The following is a 27847-nucleotide window of genomic DNA, read 5'->3' on the forward strand; positions in this document are numbered from 1 at the left end:
TCGAGGCATTTTCTTACATTTTGTCATATTCCGAAAATAAAAGAAAAGTAAATCCGGGTGAGCGAAATAACCATTTTGACGTAGAAAATACCGAAAAGCTTTGTTTAGAGACACGCTTTTGTCGTTTCATATAACCATTTTGACGTAGAAAATACCGAAAAGCTCTGTTTAGAGACACGCTTTTGTCGTTTCTAGGCCATAAAGTTAAGTCTAATATTTGTATGTTTGCATCTTATGTGGGCTTTTGATGATAGCCAGATTTGCATTCCTGAAAGGTTTCAAGAGTTTCATTATTGAAACACTGATCAATCATATATTTATTTATCAATTCATAAACACCAATAATTGGACAGCAGATCATTTGATTAAAGCGGGTATATACGATTTTGTCAAATATTTATGAATTTATATTAACTGTGTAAAAAACTTATTATATATATATTTCAATATAAATTAAAATAAAAGTTAAGAAGAACATGTGTCGAAAAATGCGAAATAAGCCAGATATTTAATTCTGAAATTGAAAACGGCTGTACAGCCGAATTCGCCAGCATGTATACCATACATGTACGATGTGCATCTAAACTTAGTTTAACGGTTTATTTGAATTCCTGCAACGATATCTATTCATACGACACACGAACACTATCTCCGATCCTAATACAAAGACGAATGCTTCGGTTATTGTAGGAAAATATGTACGTCACTATCGGCTCGGGGCGCTATTTTGTCTTTGCTGCATTTTATGAAATTTGGCTTTAATGTATATTTTTTCTTGCCTATTTTGTGTTATTGTAACATATTTTATCAATATATTACAATTAAACACATATAAAAAATCGTATATACCCGCTTTAAAAGCTGATTTAATAATACTTTCCCATATAAAAGTTATATTACAGTAGCTAACGAGTTTAAGGGTGTGTTTGCTTGCGTGCGGGTACGTCTGCGCGCGCGCGTGTGTAAACTTTTTATTTCCAGTGAATAAATCTATCATATTAAGAATGCAAATTAATAAATAATTGCTTTTATAATAAAGTCAATATACATATACCGGGTTTGAATGAAATCAAATGCAATTTAAGTGTTGCAATGAATGTGAGACAACGAAAGATAGCTGACCCACTCTTAATGGATGCAATGCCCAGCTACAATCACGTTCATTCGTGGTTATTAGGAATGTAATGACCAGCATCCTTGGGAATGATCAAAACTGACTACTTTTTACCCGCATCCAAGTCCAAAATGTAGAGCTATACAATACTTAACCCATTTATGCCGAGCGTCTAGAAAAAAGGCATTGGCAAACAGTGTAGTCCCAGATGAGACGCCGCATGATGCGGCGTCTCATCAGGGTCTGCGCTGTTTGCTTAAAGGAATTTCTGTAAGAAATATTCTAAATATAGAAATAAGTATAATAGACATCCCTGATTTTGGAAATAAATTGATCCAATTTAGAAGGATGGGAGAGTCCACTAGGCATAAATGGGTTAAAAATTAATTACTGAATAGTTTTCACTTCTGATATCCTCGCATAACGCATTAAACGGTTACTACAATACATTTTCGCCTCATTGAGTATAGTCTTCATGTTGTTTGATCTTGTTGTACATTTGTTTACTTTATATGTGATGTATTTAATTTTATTCACACAAAATGTATTTACATAAGCCTTTCATTTTTCAATTTCGTTAAAGAATGAAATAAATGTGTACTAGAACATATTTTCACCGGATAGAGTATCAACTGCTTGTTGGGTTGATAGCGATGGACAAATGTATACTTCTCAAATGATGTATTGAATTTAATCCATTCAAAAATGCATGTACACTAGTTATGCTAGTATTGCACGTACGTATAATATAGATCGAAACTTAATCAGCATGGTTTTCCTATCGATTTTTTAAAACCGCGATTCAAGCTAATATTCAAATCGCGGTTCAATTGTTGTGCGAAATTTCATGAGTTGTCTTTTCAATTGTCAAAAAAAGGATTGCGTTTTATTTTTTCTGTCCCTCTGCGTTTTATGTAACCGTTTCGCATTCTGCAACAGAAAACCACGGAAGACAGTTGGAAGAAGTATCATTAATGTGCTTATGTATGTGATCATAGTCAAACAAAAGGGTTTAACAAACAAAATAGGGGTGGCGTTTTATTGAGCTGAACCGCTACATTTTAATTATAATGGGTCATTAATTTTATTTCCGACACATTAGATGCAACGTATATCACTCGATTTTAATCTCCAACTGAATTGTCTGATTCTATGTCCAGCTTATTGTTACTATTATAAAAAAGAAAAAACGTTGTCTTAAGATTTAATTTTATTTAGAAGTATATGAACCGTGGTCGGTGAAAATGGGATTTAATGCATGTGCGTTAATTATCGTCCCAGATTAGCCTGTGCAGTCTGCACAGGTTAATCAGGGACGACACTTTCCGCTTTTATGTATATTTTTAACGAAAATCCAGTGTAAGCGGGAAGTGTCTTCCGTGATTAGCCTGTGCGGACTGCACAGGCTAATCTGGGACGACAATTTACGCAAATTCATTAAACCCATTTTTGACAGAGCACGGATCATATATTTTCTAGTTTGGAATAAGCTGGTAGATCATTTTGTTGAGGCCACTCACAGATCAGTTAAGCTAATTGGGTTGATTGATGTTGCAATACTGTTTTATTCCCTTTCATTATAGGCCATGGGTCCAAGGGTAAAAATTTAAAAGGAGATTTGGCGCAGGAACGTTTACGGGAAAAAGTGTGATTATTGTATAAGCTCGTGACCTGTACAGCACTATTTAAGGACAGTGACGAGAATCATGTTATGAAGCATTTACTCACTTAAACCTGATTGTCATTGTTTTTTACCGTAGGTAGAAATCATTTCATTGTCGCATTGGCCATGTGATATGAAGTAATATTGTTTGATATGCACTATGTTGTTGAATTTTCTTGATGGTAACATTGGAAATGTTTAATGCCGCAACCAACGTGTAATCAACAAAAACAATTATATATTTCAAGTGGTGTAATATTTTGAAGTGTTTCGAACACATTTTATGAGTCTTTTGAAATATTCCTGTATGTATTGCACTTAGTGTTTATTTTGGCTCTCAACTTCTTCTTAGTCAATGACTGCTACATAATAATGTATATTGTGTGAATGGTGACTTTGGTGAGTGTTTAATCTGTTGTTTTCATAAATATAGTGAAATAATAATCGTTCGAAAAAACAACATTCACGTGTGATTGACCAATGCATAGTCTAACACAGTGTTTTGAAACGGCCCTTGACCGTTGTGTGCAACCATGAGGGCACGTATGTGTTTCCTATTTGAAAAGACGTTTCGGTATTGGGGAGATTACTTCCGAGGTTGAATTAATCCGTTTTCCGTTATTGCCGACACAACTATAAAGCTTCTGATGGCAATGAAAACCGAGGAAGCATGCACGTATAAGTTGACAAATATCTTATTTAGTGTTTCCGATTAACAAAATGATAAGTTTCGAATGTGATTGCAATAAGCTCCGAAAGCCCCACAATTTAATACCAGCATACATTAAAACTTGTAATAGACACTATATCCTAATACAGAGTATACAACGCCTTTGCATTTGGGCCTCCAGATTGAAAATCAACAGCTCTACTAACGCAGTCTGGGACATGAACGGAATAAAAGCTGTGACATGTGAAATACAACTTATTAACATTTTGGTCATCAAAGAACTACTTGTTTATTTTGTGGGTAATATAAAACGATGTGGAGGTCTGATGCAAAGTATTTGAAACATTTTATGCAAGATTTACAATACCAAAGCAGTTTATTTTAACATTGAAAAATTGCGTCTAGTCTAATTTGATCGGACTTTGTTTTGAAGTTTAAATGAGAACTTTTACTTGCTTTCAGTAGGCCGCACCCAAGTTCGCTACAGTTTGTGCATCATCAAGGAGAACCTTGTTAAAATTTACTTTTCTTAGAATGTACTATTGCTGAAAGTGCATTTGGGGCGCAAACAAATATGATCATCAGCAACAACAGTAAGTTTAAAAACCACTCCACCTACCTGTGTCTCGGAATTGCCAGCGTGAAAACAGACGACAAGTTCTGCATGGCGGTAAAAATAGTCGGAATGCATACAATAAAATACAGGATCTTCTGGTACTTTCCGAAATCGCCAAGATGTATAATCAAATTATCGAACGTCATCTTAGCTATAGCTGTTTGAATAAAAAATCACTTAAATTATTTTATTCTCACGCAGGTTGTAGTTCTTTCCGCACATGTGAGGTCCTTTTACTTTCTTACGTAAGGCTCAATACCTTTTCGAATTATGGTGATTATTAACATCTAAATCGTAATCTTTGCACTGGAGCAAATAAGCTCCCATAGCAAAGATACGATCTGCGTATGTTAATTATAGACATGTACTTTTATTTATTTGCTTCACTCCGGTGTTCAGTTTCAATTACTTTGTCAAGTGCCGTACCTGCAGGTTTAACAAATCAAAGCGCTGACTGCGCAACAGTTGATTGCTATTGAATACAATTGGATGCACATAATAAAAATAAAAATTCTTAGTTATCGCAAGTTTACATAAAGCACAACACATTCTATTGTGTGAAAACGCAAATAAAAGCAATGTGCGTGCATTAATCAGCAAGAGATAACATAGTCAAAATATCACCAACGGGTCCTTTTTGGTATGATTCGTTTGAAGTAAAGAAACTTTTCTGACAAACTTTTTGCATAAGAAATATTTTCAAACAACATAAATAAATACATCGTCGTCTTATCAGATCACTGGAGTGGTATGCATATAGTTTGTATTAAATCGATTATGGCAACAATAAGCATGTATATAACGCTCATTGTATGAGCATGGATTGCCGAGTGGTCTGAATGGGAGACTTTTTACTCTTTTTTTTCTCCATGACTCCAGGGGTCAGTGGTTCGAGCCCTGTTCAGGGTTACTTTTTTCTTTTTTTTTCATTTTTTTTACTGGAGATTTTTAGATCCAATGTTTAAATTAATCAATATAAAGCATTTAATGACGGTATTTTAGAACTGTTCTCTTATCGTCAATCTGTTTGCCTGCCCCTTTAAGGTTTAAGCAAACAGGCTTTACATGAATCGAGGGACGGAGATTGTTTAATGGGGATGCCATCGATCCCTGCCGGACACCTGCATGACCGAGTTGAAGAAGAACTCCGATAAATAGCCCCTTGGTCGATTAAATATAATGCCAAACAAACTTAGAAGTGCCTCTTCAATGCTGATTGAGATTTTTTTTTTAAATAATACCACTTGTTGCAAAACCATATCGAAGGCTTAGAATGATGCCAAAGACAGCTCTGACATCTTTGATCCTTGTCTTCAAATATAGCTGCTGCGATATCGTGTTGAAAAGTTAGTTGATTGATAGAAGAGACGCCATTGAAAAAATCTGATTGATAGGAAAAGATCATATTTAATGTCAATTAGTTGTAAGTATGCTTATAACCTCACCTTTCCATTATTTATTTCTGGGTAATTAAGAAGTTAGATTGGTGGATGGTTTGAAGGTTCGGAAAGGTAAATATTTTTTTGTAAGAAAGGAGTGACACTCGCGACTTTCCTCATGGTTGTAGAGTACAATGAAGTTAAGAGTTAGTTTAGAAAACAGACAAACGGTTGCGAAATAATATTTGATTAAATGCATCAGGCCCGTGTGATTTTGATTTTTTACAGAAGATATCCCATCCTAATCATCCTGTGATGATATGTGAAGATTGGAAAGACACGAACCTGTAACCTGAGAGAAAGAAGGCATAACATGTCATTTGTCTGAACAATTTGATCGTTTATTATTAGTAAATGACACTAATCTTAGTCAGATGTTATAACTTGGTCGTTGATGGAAGTTGGAAGGTAAGTAGCCGTTTTGTTGTTGAGTAAAACATTAGCTAGCTTGAACCATGATCTATTGTGTGTGGGAGAAGGCACTCAATTTATCACATTTACCATTTGTGAATTACATTTTTATTTCTTTTTATGCCCCCTTTCAAAGAACAGGGGGGATATAGTGATCGGACTGTTCGTCTGTCTGTCTTTCTGTCCGTCTTTCCGTCACTTTTTGCGTTTAGGTTTCGAAATATGCTCATAACTTCTATGTCCCTGGAGATATAACCTTCATATTTGGTATGCATGTGTATATGGGCAAGGCCTTTCCATACGCACAATTTTTTTTACCCCTGTGACCTTGACATTGAACTTAGGGTCCGCGTTTAGGTTTCGAAATCTGCGTTTAGGTGTCGAAAAATGCTCATAACTTCAATGTCCTTTGGGATATAACCTTCATATTTGGTATGCATGTGTATATAGACAAGGCCTTTCCATACGCACACATGTTTTACCCCTGTGACCTTGACCTTAAACTTAGGGTCCGCGTTTAGGTTTCGAAATCTGCGTTTAGGTTTCGAAAAATGCTCATAACTACTATGTCCATTGAGATAAAGCCTTCATATTTGGTATGCATGTGTATATGGACAAGGCCTTTCCATACGCACAAAAATGTTGACCCCTATGACCTTGACCTTGAACAAAGGGTCTGCGTTTAGGTTTCAAAATCTTCGTTTAGCTTTCAAAAAATGCTCATAACTTCTATGTCCCTTGAGATATAACCTTCATATTTGGTATGCATGTGTATATGGACAAGGCCTTTCCATACGCACAAAAATTTGACCCCTTTGACATTGACCTTGAACTTAGGGTCCACGTTTAGGTTTCAAAATCTGAGTTTAAGTTTCGAAAAATGCTATAACTTCTTACAAAGTGTTTATAGGGGGCATATGTCATCCTATGGTGACAGCTCTTGTTTTTTTTTAATTTCCGTAGTTGCAGTGTTGTGAGCAGGTTTAAATGCTCCCCAAGCGAGATAGTATTTATATATTTGATTGCCTGCCGGTATAATATTCGTCGTTATTTTATTAATTTTATGATATTATTGTTAATCCACTGGACGTCTTTCTGGCATATGGTAACATTTGTATTCGGAATAATTTTGTATCGCGGCTGATATTTTTGTTTGGGTTATATTTTCTGTAATCTCATCAAAGTCATCAGGGTCTAGAATTGAGTATCAATTTGTTTGCTGAAGTATTTTGCTGTATACATCAAAAGCTCAGTAATCATTAAGCAATAATGGTCTTTTGTAAGACGAATATTTAGGTTTAGAGAATCTTAACATGCACACAACTTGAACAATTCAAGCAAAACATACATGACATAGCGCACGTGCCCCTTGTTCAGGTTAGTTTAAATTGCAAAAATCGAATATGTGACGAATTGAAAATGATTTTTTTTAGTTAAAAGGGCAAAGCCGATGCACTCAGTTGATCGTTATTAGCTATTGATTTTTTTAATGTTTAGGAAGAAACGACCTAAAAAAATCGGTGTTTTTAGCGAACTTATTTACATTAAACTATTACCGGAATATTGTTCATGTCAGTTGCTATCTTAACGTATACTGAAGTAAACAATATGTTTAAGAAGTAAGTCGACAATGGTAGTATGTAAATGAATAACTAAATGCACGTCTTTTCCGAAACAGATGTATGCTAGATGATAGATGCTACTCCGAAAGTTCCAACACAAATATTACATCCTTCCATTCATACCCACCCTAAATTGCAACTTAAGTGACGGTTTGCTATGAATACAGATCTGATGCTTTATTGCGGCATTATAAATGAGCTGCGCTTGGGAAAATCGGGCTTAATGCATGTGCGTAAAGAATTGTCCCAAATTAGCAGTCCGCACATATTAATCAGGGACGACACTTTTCACTTTAATGAATTTTTCATTTAAAGGAAGTTTCATCTAATCGAAAATCTTGTCCAGTAAGAAAATGTCGTCAATGTCAAGCGTGTGCAGACTGCACAGGCTGATTTGGGACGACATTTTACACACATGCAGTAAGCCAGGTTTCCTCAGGGCGCGTCTCAAATATGGACAGAAAACAAACAGCGACGACATAAAACATGTGAATTTATGTAAGCATTTTGAGTAGCAACAAACATACACACACGTCCATATGATACATTGTCTTGAAACGTGGAAATATAACACGTAATGTTCATTTAACTATCCAGCAATCGGCGAGTCGTATTTTCGTACACAATGCCCGTAAACGGAAGAGATGTGGCCTCCGTGAATGTTGGTCAAACAGACTAGACCATCGGCGCATGCGCACTCTAGCGAAGTGGGCCTTATCGTACACGAAGCACCATCCTGACCCAGAGGGCGGCACGTGGTACTCGAGAACAATAAATCGTGCACACAGCACGTGCCTACCGGGCACGAGCTCGAGTTGGTCAAGTCGCAGTCAGCGGTCGCCGACTGAAATTGAATTAATGTTGTTGTTTTTAAATTGATCGGACCTATATGAACATGGTTCAGTTAATTATAGACATTTAAAGCCGAGTCTAAGAGCAATAGAAAGATCAACGATTACAATTAAAGTAAATTAAAGGTGGGAACGAATCCCGAATTCAAGTTAAATTATTCGTTTTACGTTTAAAAAATAATAGCATTTTCTTACATATTACACACTTAGAAAAATCATATTTTTCAAAATGCACAAGCAATATGGTTATTTTGACGCATGTGTATTTTATTTATGATTGCTTTATTGTAGTTTCTTGACAATGAGCTGTATATGCTTAAGTCGCAAATAAACTATTTGTTATGTTTTATATGTTCCGTTCTTCGGATATTTGATATAAAACCGAAGTTTTAATATAGGATTGAAGCTCTAAGTTAATCGTGTAAAATGTTTGTTTTGCAACAAATGAGCAGGAAATATGTTATATGCGGACATTTACAACTGCACGTCATCTGTCACACTTTTGTTTTCTTTCCATTTTATAATAATTTAATAAAACATAATCGAATATTCAAATCGAGATTTTGGATTCGAATATTATTATTCTGTCCGTTTGTTATTAGAATATTCGTTCCCATCCATAATCAAATATTCGAATCGGGATTTTTTATTTGAATATTAATATTCCATAGTAAAACACTCTTTTATTCTAATATTTCGCCCAAATGGGCTTTATCAAAGTTTACAAATGTGAATTTACTTTGAAAATATATATCTTTATCCTGCCTCTGTTGCGAACATTGACCAAATAAAGCAGGGTCGGATAAACTAGTTGATATCCGGCAGTGCATCACGTACGTGATCGAGATCTAACCGTAAGTATGTATTCCTACGCGCCGATTAACATGTTCTAATATTTGACCTTTGAAATTTATTGGGACACACCATGAATGTTATCGTTATATTATATATCATCCTTTTTTGTTCTTTAAAATATATTACCGAACCAGTTTTCCGTATTTATCATTTTCATTTACTTGATTACGCAATTAATGACGTATCTAGTTTGACGTTATTTCTCAGACAAAACATACTATTTAGTTTTTCTCAGGATTTTATGGACACAATTTTGACGTGGAGGTTTTAACAGTATTTCTTTTAAATATTTTAAAGAAAATATACGTATTTTGGATTGTGTGTTTGTGTTTCATAATTGTTAACTTCGATAGGAATAAAATAATTCGCTACGACAGGATAACGATTTCGTAAATCGGGTTTTGGGTCAGAAATGGTTAGCATTCGATACAAATGCTATCAAAAAATAGTGTGGTTTAAAATACATTTCGATAATAGAAATGGAAAAACAGAAATGGAGTTCGACAAACTTTGAAAGGGATGGAGGAACAGAAAATGTATGTGTATATCGTTGTAAATTTATTGTTATAAGCAATGGATTAAAGTTGTCATTAAGGTAAATACAAGTAAGTTTTTGTTTTGCTGCTGCATTTTGTTTTCATTTTTTACCAAGAAAAATATCACATTCTCGATTCGTTTTTTATTTGTTCGCATATTTTTAATAGGAAAGTATTAAAAGGAACAGTTTAATGTGATATTATTTTTTACGTGACACAATCGGTAGTTATTCGGTCGTCAGGAATGTAGGAGGCCCGACAAGAATTATATTATAATTATAATTATATTGTTATGTCATTTAATCATTTGTATTTGATAGAATGTGTCAACCGCATGAAGCAGGATAAATCGAATACATTGTTAGTGCCGAGATGGAGAAAGTTTATCCGTTCGGCCCGAAAAAGAAAATTAGGGTGAGCTTTATTTTCTTTTTCTAAGCCTCACCGGATAAACTTTTTTCATTTCGGTACCAACCATGTATTCTCTATTTATCCCTACTTGATATTAAACTGAGTATTATTATTCCGTCCGTTTTTAATTAGAATATTCGTTCCCATCCCTAATAAAATATTCGAATCGAGATTTTGGATTTGAATATTATTATTCGGTCCGTTTTGTATTCGGATATTCGTTCCAAACCATATGATAATGTAAATGCTTTTAAACTAATGAAATCATATTATTACCAAAAAACACTATCATAGTTATTGATTGTATTACTATTACATATAATTTAAAACGCTATTAAATGTGCATTTAAGATTATTGATATGTGACATATAATAACGATAGATCATACCTGCATGCAAGTAAATGTTATCCATGCTATCGCTATATACGATACAATTTGCAGATTCATAGTGTAGCTTGATGCGACTTCTTAGCAACTTATCTTCTCTGTAAATTGTTGTTATAATGCTCCTGTGTTGTTCCTTTTCGACGCGCATTATATACCGGCGTATTGTGTAATAAGAGTGACAAATGTAAACAAAAACGTATGCTTGTTGTTGCTTTTTTTCACAGACGAAATGTTTGGGGAAAAAACAAACAACATGCGACGGACGATATTGAATCATTGGGGAAACAGACGGCATCTTAAGGAATGTGCATGCATGCGCCCGCGCTGTATTGTCGTCTGTCAGTGCAAATTGCAACTTACGTGCAAACACGCCTTGCACCAAGTGTATTATAAAACGTCCAAATTTGAATTCAATTGCTAAGCACTTAAAGAAACCGACGCTAAAGAATGATGCAGTCATGACATAGAGTATGTAATTGAAGGTAGAAAGAACATTTCTTACTATGTTCGCTGCGCCTTCAACCAACAAGATATAATATTTCACCCAGAAAATGGAAAAAATAAATAAATAAACAGTTGATTATATTATGTGAAAATATGCCTCTTATATTGTTTCATGAGTAAAGTGGGACTGAAATCCATTGTCTTTTGGGGACTGGTGTTCGAACTTGTATAGATTGGGATTGGGCTCGGAACTTGCTACGTACCCTTTGGTACCTCCTCTTTTAACCGAAATTGGCAACTTTTTCAATTTAAACGTTACACCTCATTTAAGTTAATGACGGTTAAAACGTCAAACTATTGCAGAGGTTGTGAAAGAACTTTAATTATAACTGCCAGCAAATACAGCCTGTTCTAAGTTTCGTAGACTTCAAGCATCGAATACTGAATAGTTTAGATGTTTTTAGACTTACATTGACACGAGCAAGCAATACATCAATAAAACTATTAAAGTATAAATGCTTTCTTAAATGGCTAAACTAACCTATAATTTCGGATAATTCTAGACAATTTATAGTAATGTCGCGTCACAGGCAGCAGTATCATAAATTTGCCCCCCCCCCCCGGACCCTACCCCCCCCACCGAGTTTACCCCATGGGTTCCAGATTGTTAAATGTACACCTATTGTGCATGGTTTGACTTTTCAACAACGAATATTGACAAAAATACATAGTTTGGAAAATAACCCTCGTAAAGGTATTATATATGCACAAGGTATGAAACGTACTATATGTCTATTGCTGACAGATTGTGGAACACTGGACGTGACCTTTTTCACCGAAAACACACTTGTTCCCATGCAGTTGCCGACAAAATGCAACTCGATTTGTTAAAAGACAGTAAAAGCAACGTGATTACACAACTAACCGATCTCCTGCTCGGCAAATAACTTTAATATTCAATTAAATTTGACCTTCTCGCTTTATGTCACTCTGTGTTTCATCTACACATGTACACCATTTTAATTTTATAACGCGTCATCTGGTTGGTTGTTCTCATTGTGTTGGTTGATGATATGGCGTTTTAAAACTGAGCATGCGATCGACAAAATATGACAGCAAAACACAGACATGTAGCGAAAAAGTCGAATTTAATTGAATATTAAAGTGGTTTAATTGAATATTATGCATGGTTTAATATTGTTTGTCAGAACTTCAGGTCCTGGAGAAGTTTATATCTTCAATTTTGATCTTTTAACGATGTGAAGTTATTTATTTCAGTAGTGTTGTTAGGATAATACTATTATGCGTTATCTTGCATAAACAATTTACTGTTATTATACTGATATGTACGGTTTGATATTGTTGTCAAAACTTGAGAAGTTTTGATTTTTTTTTTATCTTTTAACAATATGAAGTTATTTATTCCAGTAGTGTTGTAATGATACTACTACTATGCCTTATCCTGTATATAAAATTTACTGTTATCATACTGTTATGTACCGTTTAAATATTGTTTGTGAAAACTTCAGGAGAAGTTTAAATCTTTAATTTGGGGAGAGTGTAATAGCCTGGGTGGACCTGTCCGAACTTAGTTATGTCCGAATTATAATACAAGAGCTTTTGTCATAATTGAATAGTTCTTACAGTATATTAAGCCTAGCTTTCCTCTAGTAACCCATTTCTTTGATGTATTTCATTTGTATTCAGCTTATATTTAATGAAGCCATCCATTGTTTAATATGGGAATTTTATTGTTCCAGCATCTTAGGCTGGCGCTTAAGGCTTTGAATTTGACCGCCATTTGCATTCTTTATCTCTGACGTAAAAATATATTGTTTACATTGGCATTTGTATATGTCATAGCTGAAAATATGATACTTTTAATGTGTGTCTCTATTTATCTCTCTTATGATAATTTAGCCTAATATGTCAATCGAATCATTTTTAAGTCCGTTTAAGTCACACCTACGCAGCACTATTTTACAGGTTGTGTGGCGTAATGCTGGAGAGCTTTAGACACCTCAAACCTTTAAAAGTCTTCATAACTGGGAAATGTTTTGTGTAGTTATTTTACTGTTTTTGTTATTTATGAAAAACGCTGATTTATATTGCGGCATATGTTAATTAGTGATTCAGTATTGTTCACAATATTATTGTTTTTGTAATATTTTAACCGCAGTACCGCCTTGGTACTTCCAGCATCTCACTTTTCATTCTGGAATCTGATTGTCTGATTGGCTGCCAGCAATGCAGCATTCAGTTCCAGCATCCTGACGCTTGCAGCATTTAGTTCCAGCATTCTGATGCCTATATAAGGCGCTCAAACCAGTCAATCGGGGTCAGTTAGCTCGCCAGCAACAAGTGTCATCTATTATTATTAATACGTGCCAAAATGTCTTTCAAAATGTCGAACTCAACCAGAAGTGTCAATGGTAATTCATTTGTTTAGTAGCAATAATATTCTTTAATGTTTATTTGAATTTCAACACGTATTTAAAGTATAGTCAACAAATGCAACTGGCCCCATTGACAACTTTGAACATCGTATACGCGACTACTTTGCAACATAGATAAGAGTTACGACATATATTAATTATTAAGATTATTGAAATGACATGCCCGAAATAAAAACAATGAAACGTTAAAGTTGTTCATGTTCAATGATTACATCCCGACACAAGGACCCGCTCGACCTAGAGACACCCCTGGGTGCTTACAACATTGTATATTGTTTACATTTGTTTATCCACTTTTTTATAATTTGAACAAATCTGTTTACATACAATGCAATTTTACATAATTCACCATAAACATCACATGTATTTATTTAAACCTATAATAATCTTTTGCAAAATTTTCCATGTATGCGTTCAATATCATCCGACTTTGTGAAACCCCATACTTCTGAAGCATAATTTAATATAGAACCCACAAAGGAGTCAGCATTTTTTGGTTTTAGGTCAATGTCATTGCATTTTAACAATAATGTATTAATAGCCGTGATGGCTTTACCAACCAAATGTTCCTGGTTTCATTTTAAACTTTCAGTAAAATTACACTCTGTGCCTAAATAGTTAAAGTTATCAAACACTTGAATATAAGATCCATTGTATGCCAATTTTTCGTTTTCTTTTAATCCCTCCCTCTCCGAAATACCATTATTTTTGTTTGTGCAGTGTTAATATTTAGCCGTCAGGAAATGCAATTCAAATATAACTTATCTTAATCTGTTTGAACATAAGCCGGTGACTTTAAAAAGAACAACAACACGTGATCAGCAAATAATAGTAAAGTCAATAAAGTTTCATATATATTCAAACCAGAGTTAATGTTATATTGTAGTTTAAGTTCAAGGTCTTCTACAAATAAAGAAAACCTATTCGTCGACATTACCTACGCATAGAGGCTAACTTAACCCTTTCCCACTCAGAAGCAAATTGAAAATGGCTATGTGCAAACAGCATAAAATCAGAACAGCCTGATTTTGAAAAACTAAATTCTTATTTAGTATCAATCGCTTTCATTTATGAATATGGCAATCAAAATAATTTTAAGGTAGCGAAAGTCGCTTGCCTCTGTTATTTTAATTGCGAGGCGCTGAAATGTGAATAACATGTCAATTATCTAGGAAAATAGATAATGCAATGGGTATTTAAACTCTTGTAAACTGACAGATAAAACCAGTGAAGACACGACCTCTCCCCAAGTACCCTCTCGCATTATCATCTCGATATCAAAACATTGACTGATACACGAAAGTCGTCTGCACTTTATAAAAAAATGCGTCGTTACACTTAAACATTTACACGAAAGTTTATTTGCATACATATTTAATATTCTTATCTAAGTATCTAAATTTTGGAGTCAATTATTCTGTCGATTTTCGAAAGATCTAATAAGTCCCCGATTGTTCATGAGATACTGCAGGAAGTAGTCAAACGCTGCGAATAATTACGAAAAAAAGAGAAATCAATTATAAAGTAGTTTGAACGGAAATGTCTTGTATATCTGAAATACTAATCTATTGTACTTCGCAAACGCAATAATATAATGTTTCTAATTGACGTATTTATCATTGCGTCCACGCTTGGACAAGTCAAACGTCCCCATTCAGTCTGCTGCTTCGACGCTGAAACTTTCGTTGATGAAGTACTCTACGGGGGACTGTGACGTCATTGCGGACTCCTCGCGTCTAAATAAAAAATCATATTTTTTAATGTATAGTAATGAAGGTTAGAGTCATAAACTTTACTCCGCGAATTATACACGAATTCACACTTGAGAAAAAACGGCACTGTAATAGCATGTATACATTTAGTTTTAGTTTTAACGTATTAATGTTCTACGTTTTGAAAACGTAATGGTATTTAAGTTACTTGTTCACATATTGTCAAAACTGGCAAAGTGATAAAAACAATTCATCTCGCTGTCACCATAACATGTATTACAAGACAATTCTAAATATTAAAATATATTTAACCTCAGAACACATACCATTTAAACATAAACTTGCATTTTCTAGATTTAAATGTTCTAATATCATAAATTAAATATTGAGATGGGTAGACACTCAAATATCCCATTTGATGATAGACTATGCTATTTTTGTCTGAATAAAAATAATACGTGTTAGTGATTGTGAATTTCATGCATTTTCCATTATTTAAAATACAGACACATCCGTACCCAATATCTTCTTGATTGTTACTATGTTGGATGTTCAGTATCTGATTTTTATTCCTTAATGGGATCCAACAATGATGAAATTATCCATAAAGTCGCTAGTTGTGTATACCATCTATTAAACGACATCAATGCATAACTTTGTATCTATAGAATCTATGTATATATTACCTGTGAAACAACATCAATTTGTATGTATATGTATATCTACCAAAATGCATAATACATAAGGATAGAAGTAGTTACAAGGCAACCATGTGATTGTATATAATTTGTGTATATTGTGTTTTTGGGCCGGTGGAATGTATTTACTTTAATATAATTGTTTGAGTTTTAGTTTGTCGAAACGACACTTTTCCTACTTTTTGTAACATATTAAAAAAGAAAAATGTACACCAGGGAGTAAGGGCGTAAACTCATATTCAAAATAGTTTTGTTAATAAATAATCATCATTTTACCTTGATAAAACTATAAAGCGTTACAAACGCGAAACGATTGAGTTATTTAGAATGCAAACATATTGTTTCTTTAAATTTTGTTACAACATTTTTTTATGTAATATAAATAATCAAATGCGTTTACATGTATAGCAGTCAGGATTTTTTTATCATTCTTAAATTATATAATTTTAATAATAATTGAGCTATATAGTTCAAATCTCTGAATCTAGAAATTTAAGGCCTTTACTGACACACTTATAAAATTCCCCAAACTGTGAACAAGTACCTTTAAATAATAAACAGATAAGTCTAGCGCTACCATGCTTTATCATTTATATGATAATCGAGTTCACGAGTGTCATACTATTATCTTCACTGATACGTTAAAGTACCGTGTAGCACGTGTTTAGTTTAATGAAGAATACAGTTTGCATGAGGTATAACAAACATTTTCGTACTTATATAACGACGAGATGTTAATTAATACTCTGATATGTATACCCAGGGATGTTTGTATAGGTCCCTGGTATACCCGACACCACCAGCGAGATAAAAGGGACACACCCTCGTATGGGAAAACATGTCGCGCAATTAACTCCCTTGTAACATAAAGTTTCAATCGTGCTTCATCGGCTATCTCCGGACTCCTCCGGATTTAAACAATAAATCGTCTGCTGATCCAGAGTGATAACGTTTAGGAACAAAGCAGCTTTCGCTACATGTTAACTTTTGTTTAATTTTTAAAATATAAGAGTATTGTTTTGTTTTCAACCCCGAATGTACCATGCATGGAACGCTTAAAGCAATATATTATCAATGAGAATCCCCCCCCCCCCCCCGGATTGATCGTTGTTAATTTGCAAAAAACATTTTAGATAGTTGGTGCGTAATCCTCAAAACGCGACGAGTCTTGAATTAGAAGTACAGCGCGTACTATATCAACTGACAAACAATGATACTGTGAAATGTTTATCAGATTCTTACATAATCTAAGCAATTAATTTTGCAACTTAAATGCGAACTATATTTCACTTAGAGCTACTTATGTTCGGAACTTCTTTCTTTGCGTTGTTTATGCGTAGTTTGATAACGATAATTTTATTCTGCGTCTGTAGGAAGAACATGGATCATCATGTTAGACTGTGGCATATATACTGAATTAAATGAGTCGTGTTCCGAGAAACTGGGCATAATGCATGTGCGTAAAGTGTCGTCCCAGATTAGCCTGTGCAGTTCGCACAGGCTAATCAGGGACGACACTTTCCGCCTAAATTGGATTTTTGCTAAGAAGAGACTTCATTTCAACGATGTCTTAAAAGCGGAAAGTGTCGTCCCTGATTAGCCTGTGCGGACTGCACAGGCTAATCTGGGACTACACTTTACGCACAAGCATTATGCCCAGTTTTCTCAGAACGCGACTCAAATGTAAGCAACTGATGATCCTGTTTTTTTTCACGGGCATTTTTTACATTTCTATTGAAACTATAAAGGACAATTGTTCCTTTAACATTTTACGCATACCGCCCAAAGTTCTCCGCATCGGCGATTGTTTCTGGTAAAATGGCGCCCCGCGTTTCCGGTAGACAGAGTGACAAAACACCAGCAAGTACAGAGCATCCGCCGAATATGATCAGGGGAAGAGCCTTTCCAAAATCGCCCTCCACGTATGTTCCCTGAAATACAAGATTAAATTAACATTAAACAGTATATCACAAGGATTATTGTAATTATTACAGACTGCATGTCCGGTGATCAAAACGGTATAAATCGAAAATTGAAGTTCCCGATTTAGAGTGTTGCAACAATGGTAATATCATTTCATTCATAACAATAATAGATAAGAATGTGTCCGGGAAAAACGTGTTTAAAACATTCAGTAAAAGCAGAGTAACATAAGAAAAAAGTGAGAAAGTGAGAAAAAAAATTCACGCAAGTGAATGACGAAAAATGACGAACAAGCAACGGGTTATGTTTTACGCATATATATTCATCACGCTATTTGTGTATATAAGACTTTTATTGAGTGAAGGGCCTTTATTATGTAGTCAGTCTGTAAGAAATAACAAAACAATAACAACCACCGAATGACCAAATGGGTATAAGTGTTTTGAATACCGCAAAGATATTTGTAATACACAAATACTTCATTGTGTAAGTAAGAAGATATAGTTAGTATTATATTACCGGAACACTATCGCGATATTCAATCATTGATTTACAATCACCCCGCCTTACTTACCAGGTCCGCTATGTAGGGGCACACCATACCGCCAACGCGGGCCATCATGGAGCTAGAGCCTATGCCCGAGCTGCGCACCTGGGTCGGGAACAGTTCCGCCGACCAGACGTAGATGATCGCGAACGCAGCCGAGATGCCGAACTTGCCCACGTTCGACAGAACAACTGTGACCCAGTACAGCGCTTGAGTAGAAAGGGTCAGCATTGATCTCAAATCAAATTCTTACGTTAACTACGGAATATTAACCCATTTAGTCTAGTGTACTCTCCCATCCTTCTGAATTGGATCAATTTATTTCCAAAATTAGGGATGCTTAGTATATTTATTTCTATATTTAGAATATTTTTACAGAAATCCATTTAAGCAAACAGCGCAGACCCTGATGAGACGCCGCATCATATATCGTCTCATCTGGGTCTACTGGGTCTAGACGCTAGGCATAAATGGGTTAACTACGAAATATTAATTTTTGAAAAGAAATTCGTGTAGTCGGACCATTGTAGCAGAAATGCAAGGCGAACATCTATAGCACCGCCGGGATTAAATTTATAAATTTTAAACATGTGTATGTGCTGCGGAAAATCTTCTAACACGTTTAAAATTGGGAAGCCTTATTTTTGTTGAATATATAATAGTTGTTCTTATGTTACTCCGCGAAAAAGACAGGATCGGGAACGGGACTTCTTTCTTAAACACAGTTCACATTTTATAAGATTTCTGGCCGTTGCACAGTTTCTACCGGTCAAGTTTACCGTTATTAGATTTTCTGGCCGTTGCACAATCTCTACCGGTCAAGTTTACCGTTATTAGATATTCTGGCCGATGCACAATCTCTGCCGGTCTAGTTTACCGTTTTTAGATATTCTGACCGATGCACAATCTCTGCCGGTCAGTGACCAGGTTCATACCGCGACACTTACATTGTTCTGCGTACAGCACCGTGAATATTGTTGACAGACATGCTACCCCTCCGAGGATCATAGTGCTGGCGTGAAGCGACTTCCGGCCCACCCTGTTGAGAAGCAGAAGGCACATGACGTAGGCGCCTAACTCCATAGTGCTGTTGATGGCGAAATTAACGTAGATGTCGCCGTTCAGATTGCCAACGTTGAGACTTAGACCGTAATAGACCATGCTCACGACCATCCTGTGACATGGTAAGCAGAGGAACGGTTATTAACCCATTTATGCCTGGTGAACTCTCCCATCCTTCTAAATTGGATCAATTTATTTCCAAAATTAGGGATGTCTAGTATATTTATCTCTGTATTTAGAATATTTCTTACATAAATTCCTTTAAGCAAACAGTGCAGACCCAGACATCATGCGGCGTCTAATCTGGGTCTACGCTATTTGCCAAGGCCCTTTTTCTAGACGCTAGGCATAAATGGGTTGAGAACGATTGCATGGAATTAATTTTTGTAAAAGTTTTAACTTTTCAAAACTTATGCGCACTGATGGAAGAAAAAATGTGTTGAATTGAGCTATATATTTTCTATTGTTTTTCTTCTAATTTTCCAATCATATTGCCTCTTCTATTTCTGATTTATTTTTTCGGGTAAGAAGTTTTGATAATACATTAATGAACAAAGGGACGGTGATTGTGAATGAATTACCGGATTGTAAGAACATGTAAAAACTCATTATTCAGATTTATAAAACGATTATTATTAAATTATCCATGGAAGAGTATGTTAATTAACGTGTCTTAACAATGCCAAAAACACCGATGAAGATAACATAAGTATAATAAGACATTTAAAATCAACGAGTCAGGTGCATACCAGTTTAAAAATATGATCAACGTTCGGATAAGCAGCCTAGGCACCGTGAGCATTTTTAGGACGCTTTGTTTCTCCACCGTGACCTCCCTCTCTCCCAACCCTTCCATGACCTTCTGCGGCAAGGTAACGCCGTTTACCTTTGCACACTTCTTGATGACCTTTAAGGCTTCCTCCGTGCGACCTTGAGATAGAAGCCATCTCGGGGACTCGGGAATTAACCTGTCGTTGACGAGACATTGAAACGTGCGTACATTATAATTTGTATTGAGCCCAGACGCTTAAGCAAAGTTAAAATGATCCGCGTTTGTTTGACAAACAAATTCGACTCTTCTCGCAAAAAATAAATATTTAAGGATCTTAAATAAAGAGTTTTTTTTCATCTGGAACAACTCATTACTAAAGTAATTGCACTTGCAAAATATTATATGTTAATAGGCTGCTATGGTTTTCCTTCAGGCGGAGTGGGTGCATTTTCGGTAATATTTGCCCGAAGGTCTAAGGTTCCGACCGAATGCCAATGAGGCCTTGAGGCGCACAATATGAAAGCCGGGCTTAAACCTGCCCATGCCATAGCTTAAACGCAAACTAATCAAAGCGCTGAAGGCACTGAAGATGTTCGCTATTGCATAATTTAGCACGCAATTCATTTTTGAAAATCAATCGCAAGTTTGAAATGAACACACGCCATTCAACTTTATAAAGTGTGTGTCGTAGCGCACGGGCCGAGTTTTGTGTGCACTTTTTATCATCCTTATTATTTCATAGAAATAACGAAGACAAAATAAAAACAACATGCTTTTTGGAAGTTCTGAAAGCATAGAAAGTATGATGAAAATGGTAATGATAACTTAATATAAAGAAAATGTGCAGTCACCATCATATTAAATGAATATTTTTTTCTAATATCAAATGACTATCACACCCAGAATATAAATTCATAATGAAAGTTCCGTGTACAAAACTTTTGATTTTTGACACCATATACAAATTCAAAATATACAACAATCTTCGTATCTTGTATATGGAGGAATAAAAGTATATAAACATTGCTGTTTATGCTTAACTTATTACCCGAGCAGTTCACACGGTGTCAACAACGCTAACATAAACATAGGTATAGAGCACTAATGCGCTTTTAGGCGTAGCTGTTTCAGTTTTCATCTTAGTGACTTTTACATAACGCCAACAGACACGCATGAATATTTTCGAATATTTAATAAGCTGATTCGAGATACAACCTCTGAATTTTTGCTACATCACTGCGTATGTGCTCAATTCAAAGGATGTAGCACTGTTCAGTGTAAGGAATTCCGGACTACTCTCTGTATGCTCAAACGACACAAATTGTGGCCCTGTTACAATTACGCGTTACAATCCATCTCGCAGAATTTCACTTTCGCCTCCAAGATGAGTAAACAATCATTAGCGAAATAGTATAGTGTCACGATAAGAGAAAATCGTTTAATTATCATACCACAATGTTTGCCGTACTTGGTCAGCACGTCTGGAAATCATTCCTTAATGTGTGGATAGGCTGCCATTATTAACAAGTTTGCTATTTTCAATTCAATTTTGTATCAAAAAGCATTGTTCTTAAATGTGGCATTTTCAATTCGCAATGAGATTTGTAATGACCCTCGTCATGCGAAAATGGGTCTTATTCCATATGCGCCCATCATATAAATAGCCCACTCAGCTATCCCTCCTTCTGGTAAGGAGAAACATAACATATTGAGTAATTTTTAAGCGAACAGCATCCCCTATGGCCTGACTGCGCAAAAGCACATGTTGGGTTTAACAAACGCTTGCCGACACGCATAAGACCCATTTTCGCATGACGGCGCTATTGACGTGTGATTTAAATGTGTCGAAAGAAAACTGCGTTTAAATAAAATATAAACATACGATATATTTCGATAGTGAAGAAAGATACTCATAACAAGGCATATCAGGACACATATGAAGTGCTCTCCCGTAGTATATTTTTTATTTACTCACACTAATGTGTGGTTTGACAATGCTAACACACATTTCATGCGGTGAATATGCAGCTTACAAGTGAAAAACACAACACAATAGTTTAACTTTTGTTTAATTGTATTTAATTATTTAGAAAAGTAAATTGCTAACTTTATTTCAAAGTCAGCGTATACGCCGACTACATTTTTAAAAGACATTTATTGTTATAAATATATTTAATATAATATATTAAGTTGTTTTCGGTTTTAGCGATTTAAAAGCATTTTCGAGGTTGCCTATAGTATGCCTGTAGTAATTGATGAACTCATATCCAACTGTCTATGTATTGAAAACTGTGAATATAAACAATCTTAACCTTCTACTAACCTTCTACTATTGCATTCGTATTATTATTATAAATTGTTTGTTATATTCGGGTTTAGCAATTATGAAACTTTTTTTTGTCTATCGTACATAAATTGAGAATATAAATAAGCGTCAACTTTTTCCCGAATCTCTCAATTTACTACCTGTACTACGTCACTGAGTTGTATGCGAGAGCGTAACCTATTGCGTTGTTATAACCCGTAAACTTTCCTTTGTTTATCGACAGGCGCATCTATTAATAGCCTCATATCATGAATGCCAAAACAACCAGGAAAAAGAACCACGTGACCAAATAGGACGCAAAACGCAAATACCATGCGACTACGACTTTTATTATGTAAGAACGCTCCGCAAATCCTTTGAAGTCGGAGCCTTGTGATTGCTATTACGTAAATAATTGACCTCTAACTGAAGTAAGCAAAGGAAACGCAGCACCTAATTGACCCATTCCTTCTATGTGCGAAGGAGATTGAATTTTACTAATGTATGGTTTGCCTATTATAACACACATTATAATGCGGTAAATATGCGACTAACAAGTAAAAAACACTATAATTAAACTTTTGTTTTGAATTAAGTTATTTAGAAAACAAAATTCCAAACCTTATTTCAAAACAGCAAGACTACATTTTTTAGAGAATATTATTGTTATATTTAAATGTTTTTTAACAGTTTCATCGATAATGAAACATTTTTGTATTTTGTCTATCGTATCCCTGTAATAATTGTTGAACTCGTGGTCAACGTATTATTAATTGAGACCTGTGAATATAAACAAGCGTAACCTTATACTACTGCGTTATTCTCACACGGACTCCCCTTTGTTTATCGCCAGCCTCAGATTTATGAATGAGCTGAGCGAAAATACTACGTCACGCACACGCAGCAGAAAGTGAACTATTTTAATCATTCATAAACAATCTCCTCCGCGACACGTACAATACGATCATTGTTTATTGATTCTTTTCTATAAAACACCGTTCGAAAATATTGAATGTAACACTATATTAATATAATGTTTCCATTTGTGAATACACATAATTGGAGAACTCAAACCTCTTGCATAAATTATACAACTCTTTCTTGCGCGGATACGCAAGTTGGTATTGGGTTAATCATACCTAGGCCGTATCGATCTGAATTTCACACTAAGCACTTAAGACGGGCGCTAAAGCGCCCATCTAAAAAAGCATGGGTACATTTTGTTCTCGTAGGCATGACTGAAATTTAAGCAAATACAACTTCCGGAGATGGCGATCATGACCGGAAATACACGGTTGTCAAAATGTTATCAAAATTACTGGTAGGTCAGATTTTTAAAATTTAATAGAATAATTGATGTCTAAAACTCATGCATCGGAAAATGCTTTTTCACTTAGAGAAAGTTCTACTACTTGATTTTTTTTTGAATTTCAGTAAATTGTCAATGCGAGGAATTTACTGCGTGGTCCCTTTTATAGCCAGTATTCATAGACTGACAGCTTGTGAAAGCCTGCGATAAAGCATATACATTTATATTTGAGTCGCGTTGTGTGCAGTCCGCTCAGGCTAATCAGGGACGACACTTTCCGCCTTAACTAGATTCTCGTGTAGAAGAGACTTCATTTAAACGAAATTACCATAAAAGCGGAAAGTGTCGTCCCTAATTAGCCGAAGTGGACTGGTCAGGCTGATCTGGGACGACACTTTACACAGAGGAATTACGCCCCGCTTTCTCAGAACGCGTCTCATTTAATTATATTTAACTATATATAAAACGAAACTACATGAATGTATTTATGACGCATTTATAGCTGATTTGTTTGCTTTTATGCATTTTAGTTCACACCTTTTTACACTTGATCTAGTTCAATACCCGGACAGGTGGGCTGCTCTAGTTTCCCCCATCAGCACAAGACAATAACAATACCATTTAATAATCAAATTGACTTTCCTATTTACAAAAAAAACATGTTTCCACTGGGGCTCGAACCCAGGACCTCTCGCGTGTGAAGCGAGCGTGATAACCACTACACTATGGAAACACTTACATACATCAAATGTTCAATATGCGAATATTGTATAAAGCAATGGTAATTTAGAACATATGAAGAATACTGGTATACTATCAAGACCATACCACATTTAATTAAGAACATAGCACATGATCATGTCACAATTAATAGTATGACATTATACGATTAAGAACATACTATTATACTTTTAAGAATATGCCGTTATACAATGTACTATTAATCACATACAATTTGCCTCCTGTCTAAGTTTACATCTTTTGAACTTCACAGTAACATGTAAACTCTTGATGATACCATGTATACACGTCCGACGTACCAGAAATAAAGGAATAGCAGCACGGTGGGACAGGCGAGCACTAGCTGTAATGTGTTCCACGTGCGCACGAGGTATGCCACGAGGCAGAGGATGTAGAGGCCGGCGCACCAGAACATCTCGATTATGATTCCGGCCGCCACGCGATACGAAGGACCTACGAGCTCTACGCCTGTTGAAGAGACGGGACACGATTCATCATATGTGCCTTATTCTGGGAAAATTGGGCTAAATGCATGTGCGTAAAGTGTCGTACCATATTAGCCTGTGCAGTCCGCACGAGCTACTTAAGGACAATACTTACTTTTACTGCAAAATGCCATAAAGCGGAAAGTTTTGTCCCGTATTAGACTGTGTGGATTGCACAGGCTAATCTGGGACGACACTTTACGCACATGTATTAAGCCCAGTTTTCATAGAAAAGAACTTCTTAGTCCAGTTGTGTTGGGAGACAACAGGGTTACCGTATACTAAATAATCGTGTCATGTAGGTGCTGTACTCTCTAATAAAACATCAGAGTTTACACGAAGGCATGTTTTACACTTTAAACATTGTTCTTGTTTAATCTTTTGGAAAAAGTGGTAGGGCATGAATAGATGTTCACTATTAAATCCCTGAAATATGATAAGGTTAGAGACTGTTGTAAAAAAAATGCACTGAAAAAGGTTACATTCCATTAGAAAACGGCCGGAAAAAGTTGCAAAAACAGTTGATTTTGATTTGTTTCAAGCTCTTTCTTGGTTTGTACATTACATATATTTTTATTCCATAAATCGATTCCGCTTAGAATGAATTTTACGAAAAGGTATGGTTATGTGGGTCTCTATGTAAAAATGTTGCATTTATTTTCGCTTAAATGTGTCGCTTTTACATTGAATAATATAGGCAAAATGTTAAGTATATTTAGACCAAAAGGTTAAGCCACAATTCTGGCAAAATCCTTATCCGTTTGACTCGATTACAAAACAAATAGACTGAACAACATTTAACGTGTCGAATGGACAAGAACTGCATCTAACTGATACACTAAAACAGCAATTTATTTTGGACCACATTCTCACTCTTAAACATCTTTTTTGCGAAAACCACGTTCGCTCAAATACGCTATTATTTTTGATCGAGAAAACCAAATAAATGCCAGAACCCATCTAATAATACATAAAATATTTAGTTACCACTTAAATTATCATCAATACAAGCCTTATATTACGTATTTAACAAAATAACCACTAAAGTCATTGACGAAACCTACATTTTCTAACATGTCCGTTACCACAAAAGTCATAGTCGTAACCCACCTTATATAACATATTATATTCTGTAACCTCTATAACAATTATCAAGAAGAAAGCGAAATTGAGCGAAAGTGGTTTCCGACGATTGAACTGAATTCACAGCGTGTATTTTGACATCAATGCTTACCGATGACGAAAAGGGGCATGAATATGCCCATGTTGGAGAAACCTTGCAGGAAGCGCAGCGCCACGAAGACGCCGTAGTTTGGCGCAAACGCCGAGCCGAACGCTGCCGCCACATGCAAGAACACTGACACCATCACTGCCCTCTTGCGACCGAATCTGTGAAGGACAAGTTAATAGCACGGTATGCGCTAAGTTGTTAAATACGAAAAGCTAGTAATTTTGCATACCACGTAGTGTAGATTTATACAAGTATAGTATTGGAGAACATCACTCGCCTTGTCAATTCATATGATACCTCACGATCAACCAGTTACATATTTCGTTGTATAATGTTTTATGTGGAATGATGGGCATATTGCCTTTTTTAAAGCAAATATATCTATATAATCAACCGCGGTATTGTTTGTTCCATTAAATCGAGCCCAGTACTTCTTCAATATATTTAATACATTCAGCTGAGGTGGACACAATTCCAATAGAGACATTTACGCAAGCGATGGTGAAAATATTTCCCCACATTCTGGTGATGACATAAACATAATATATGGCTGTTGACTTTTGATAACACGTGATATCAGATGAGTGATATATAGGAAAAAGCGATGCTTGCCGAACCTTTTCACGTGCCATATTGGACAAGTCTGATATAACATGCTATCAAAAGTAATCAGCCGTACATATTATTTATTATGACATTTAAAAACAAGACTATACACTTTAAAATAAAACAGACGAAAATATTGACATTTTAGATGTTTACAATAGAGCTCACTATGCAAATGAGACAGCCTTATAAGATCAAAATAGTCGATGTGTATTAGAAATACACACACGAAAAAAAATAGCTCTACATAAAATAATGAATAATAACTTTTAAACACAAATCAACCGTAGCTAGAAACTTAACAAGTCGTGAGATTAAGTATAATACAAATACAATGACATCTTATCTATCAACACACGCAGATAGCGGACTGCAGTCAACATGAACGGCTGTGTTCAAAGTGTGAAATGTAAACAATCAGCAAAAATTAATATGCAGTCATACGGATTCTTAATTATCACGACCAGTGGAATTGTTAACAAGCAAGTCTTAAATTAAATTTTCACACTATAAAATGTGTCTTGTCCTGATAAAACTGGACATAATGCATGTGCGTAAAGTGTCGTCCCTGATAAGCCTGTGCAGTCCGTAAAGGCTTATCAGGGACGACACTTTCCGCTTAAACTAGATTTTCGGTAAAAAGAGACTTACTTGAAACGAATAATACCATTTAGACTAAAAATTTATTATTGTAACATAGCATAAGAATTGTTTTAGTAGCAATGAAGATATAGATCAGCGGCATGACATTTTCTCAAGGTATGACGTGGTGTATTTCAAAAGTTGTGGTACATTAAAGGGACCGTCAACCAGATTGACGAAAAAGAAAATTTCTAAAACACCGTATTTTTTATAATTTAAGTTTATATTGATTAAATATCACGACTGGTATATTACATTACTTGAAAAAGTTGTTAAGTTTTTATATTTTCAGTATATTCGGTAATAAATTTTCGCGATGTGCAATCGAAAGTACATC

The 27847-nt window shown here is 35.2% G+C and overlaps 1 protein-coding gene, 1 long non-coding RNA gene and 1 other non-coding gene across 3 annotated transcripts in view; all 3 read right to left on the bottom strand.

The window, feature by feature from the left end:
- LOC127852541 (uncharacterized) overlaps positions 1-27847 on the bottom strand; it is a 62109-nt gene that overhangs the window by 14011 nt on the left and 20251 nt on the right. The window contains exons 13-18 of the mRNA XM_052386496.1: positions 26266-26420; positions 24846-25014; positions 20169-20387; positions 19305-19531; positions 18385-18566; positions 17667-17818 (exon numbers count right to left, since the gene is read on the bottom strand). Coding sequence (XP_052242456.1) covers positions 17667-17818; positions 18385-18566; positions 19305-19531; positions 20169-20387; positions 24846-25014; positions 26266-26420 — 1104 coding nt within the window. The remainder of the gene's footprint in view (positions 1-17666; positions 17819-18384; positions 18567-19304; positions 19532-20168; positions 20388-24845; positions 25015-26265; positions 26421-27847) is intronic.
- LOC127853819 (uncharacterized) lies at positions 8016-10831 on the bottom strand. Its single transcript, XR_008036762.1, has 2 exons — positions 10578-10831; positions 8016-8379 (listed from the first exon to the last, which is right to left on the bottom strand). It is a non-coding gene; the product is annotated as an uncharacterized LOC127853819 (long non-coding RNA).
- Trnav-cac (transfer RNA valine (anticodon CAC)) lies at positions 24466-24538 on the bottom strand. The gene has a single exon. It is a non-coding gene; the product is annotated as a tRNA-Val (tRNA).

The sequence above is a fragment of the Dreissena polymorpha genome, chromosome 12, assembly GCF_020536995.1.
Source record: "Dreissena polymorpha isolate Duluth1 chromosome 12, UMN_Dpol_1.0, whole genome shotgun sequence".
Classification (NCBI taxonomy): domain Eukaryota; kingdom Metazoa; phylum Mollusca; class Bivalvia; order Myida; family Dreissenidae; genus Dreissena; species Dreissena polymorpha.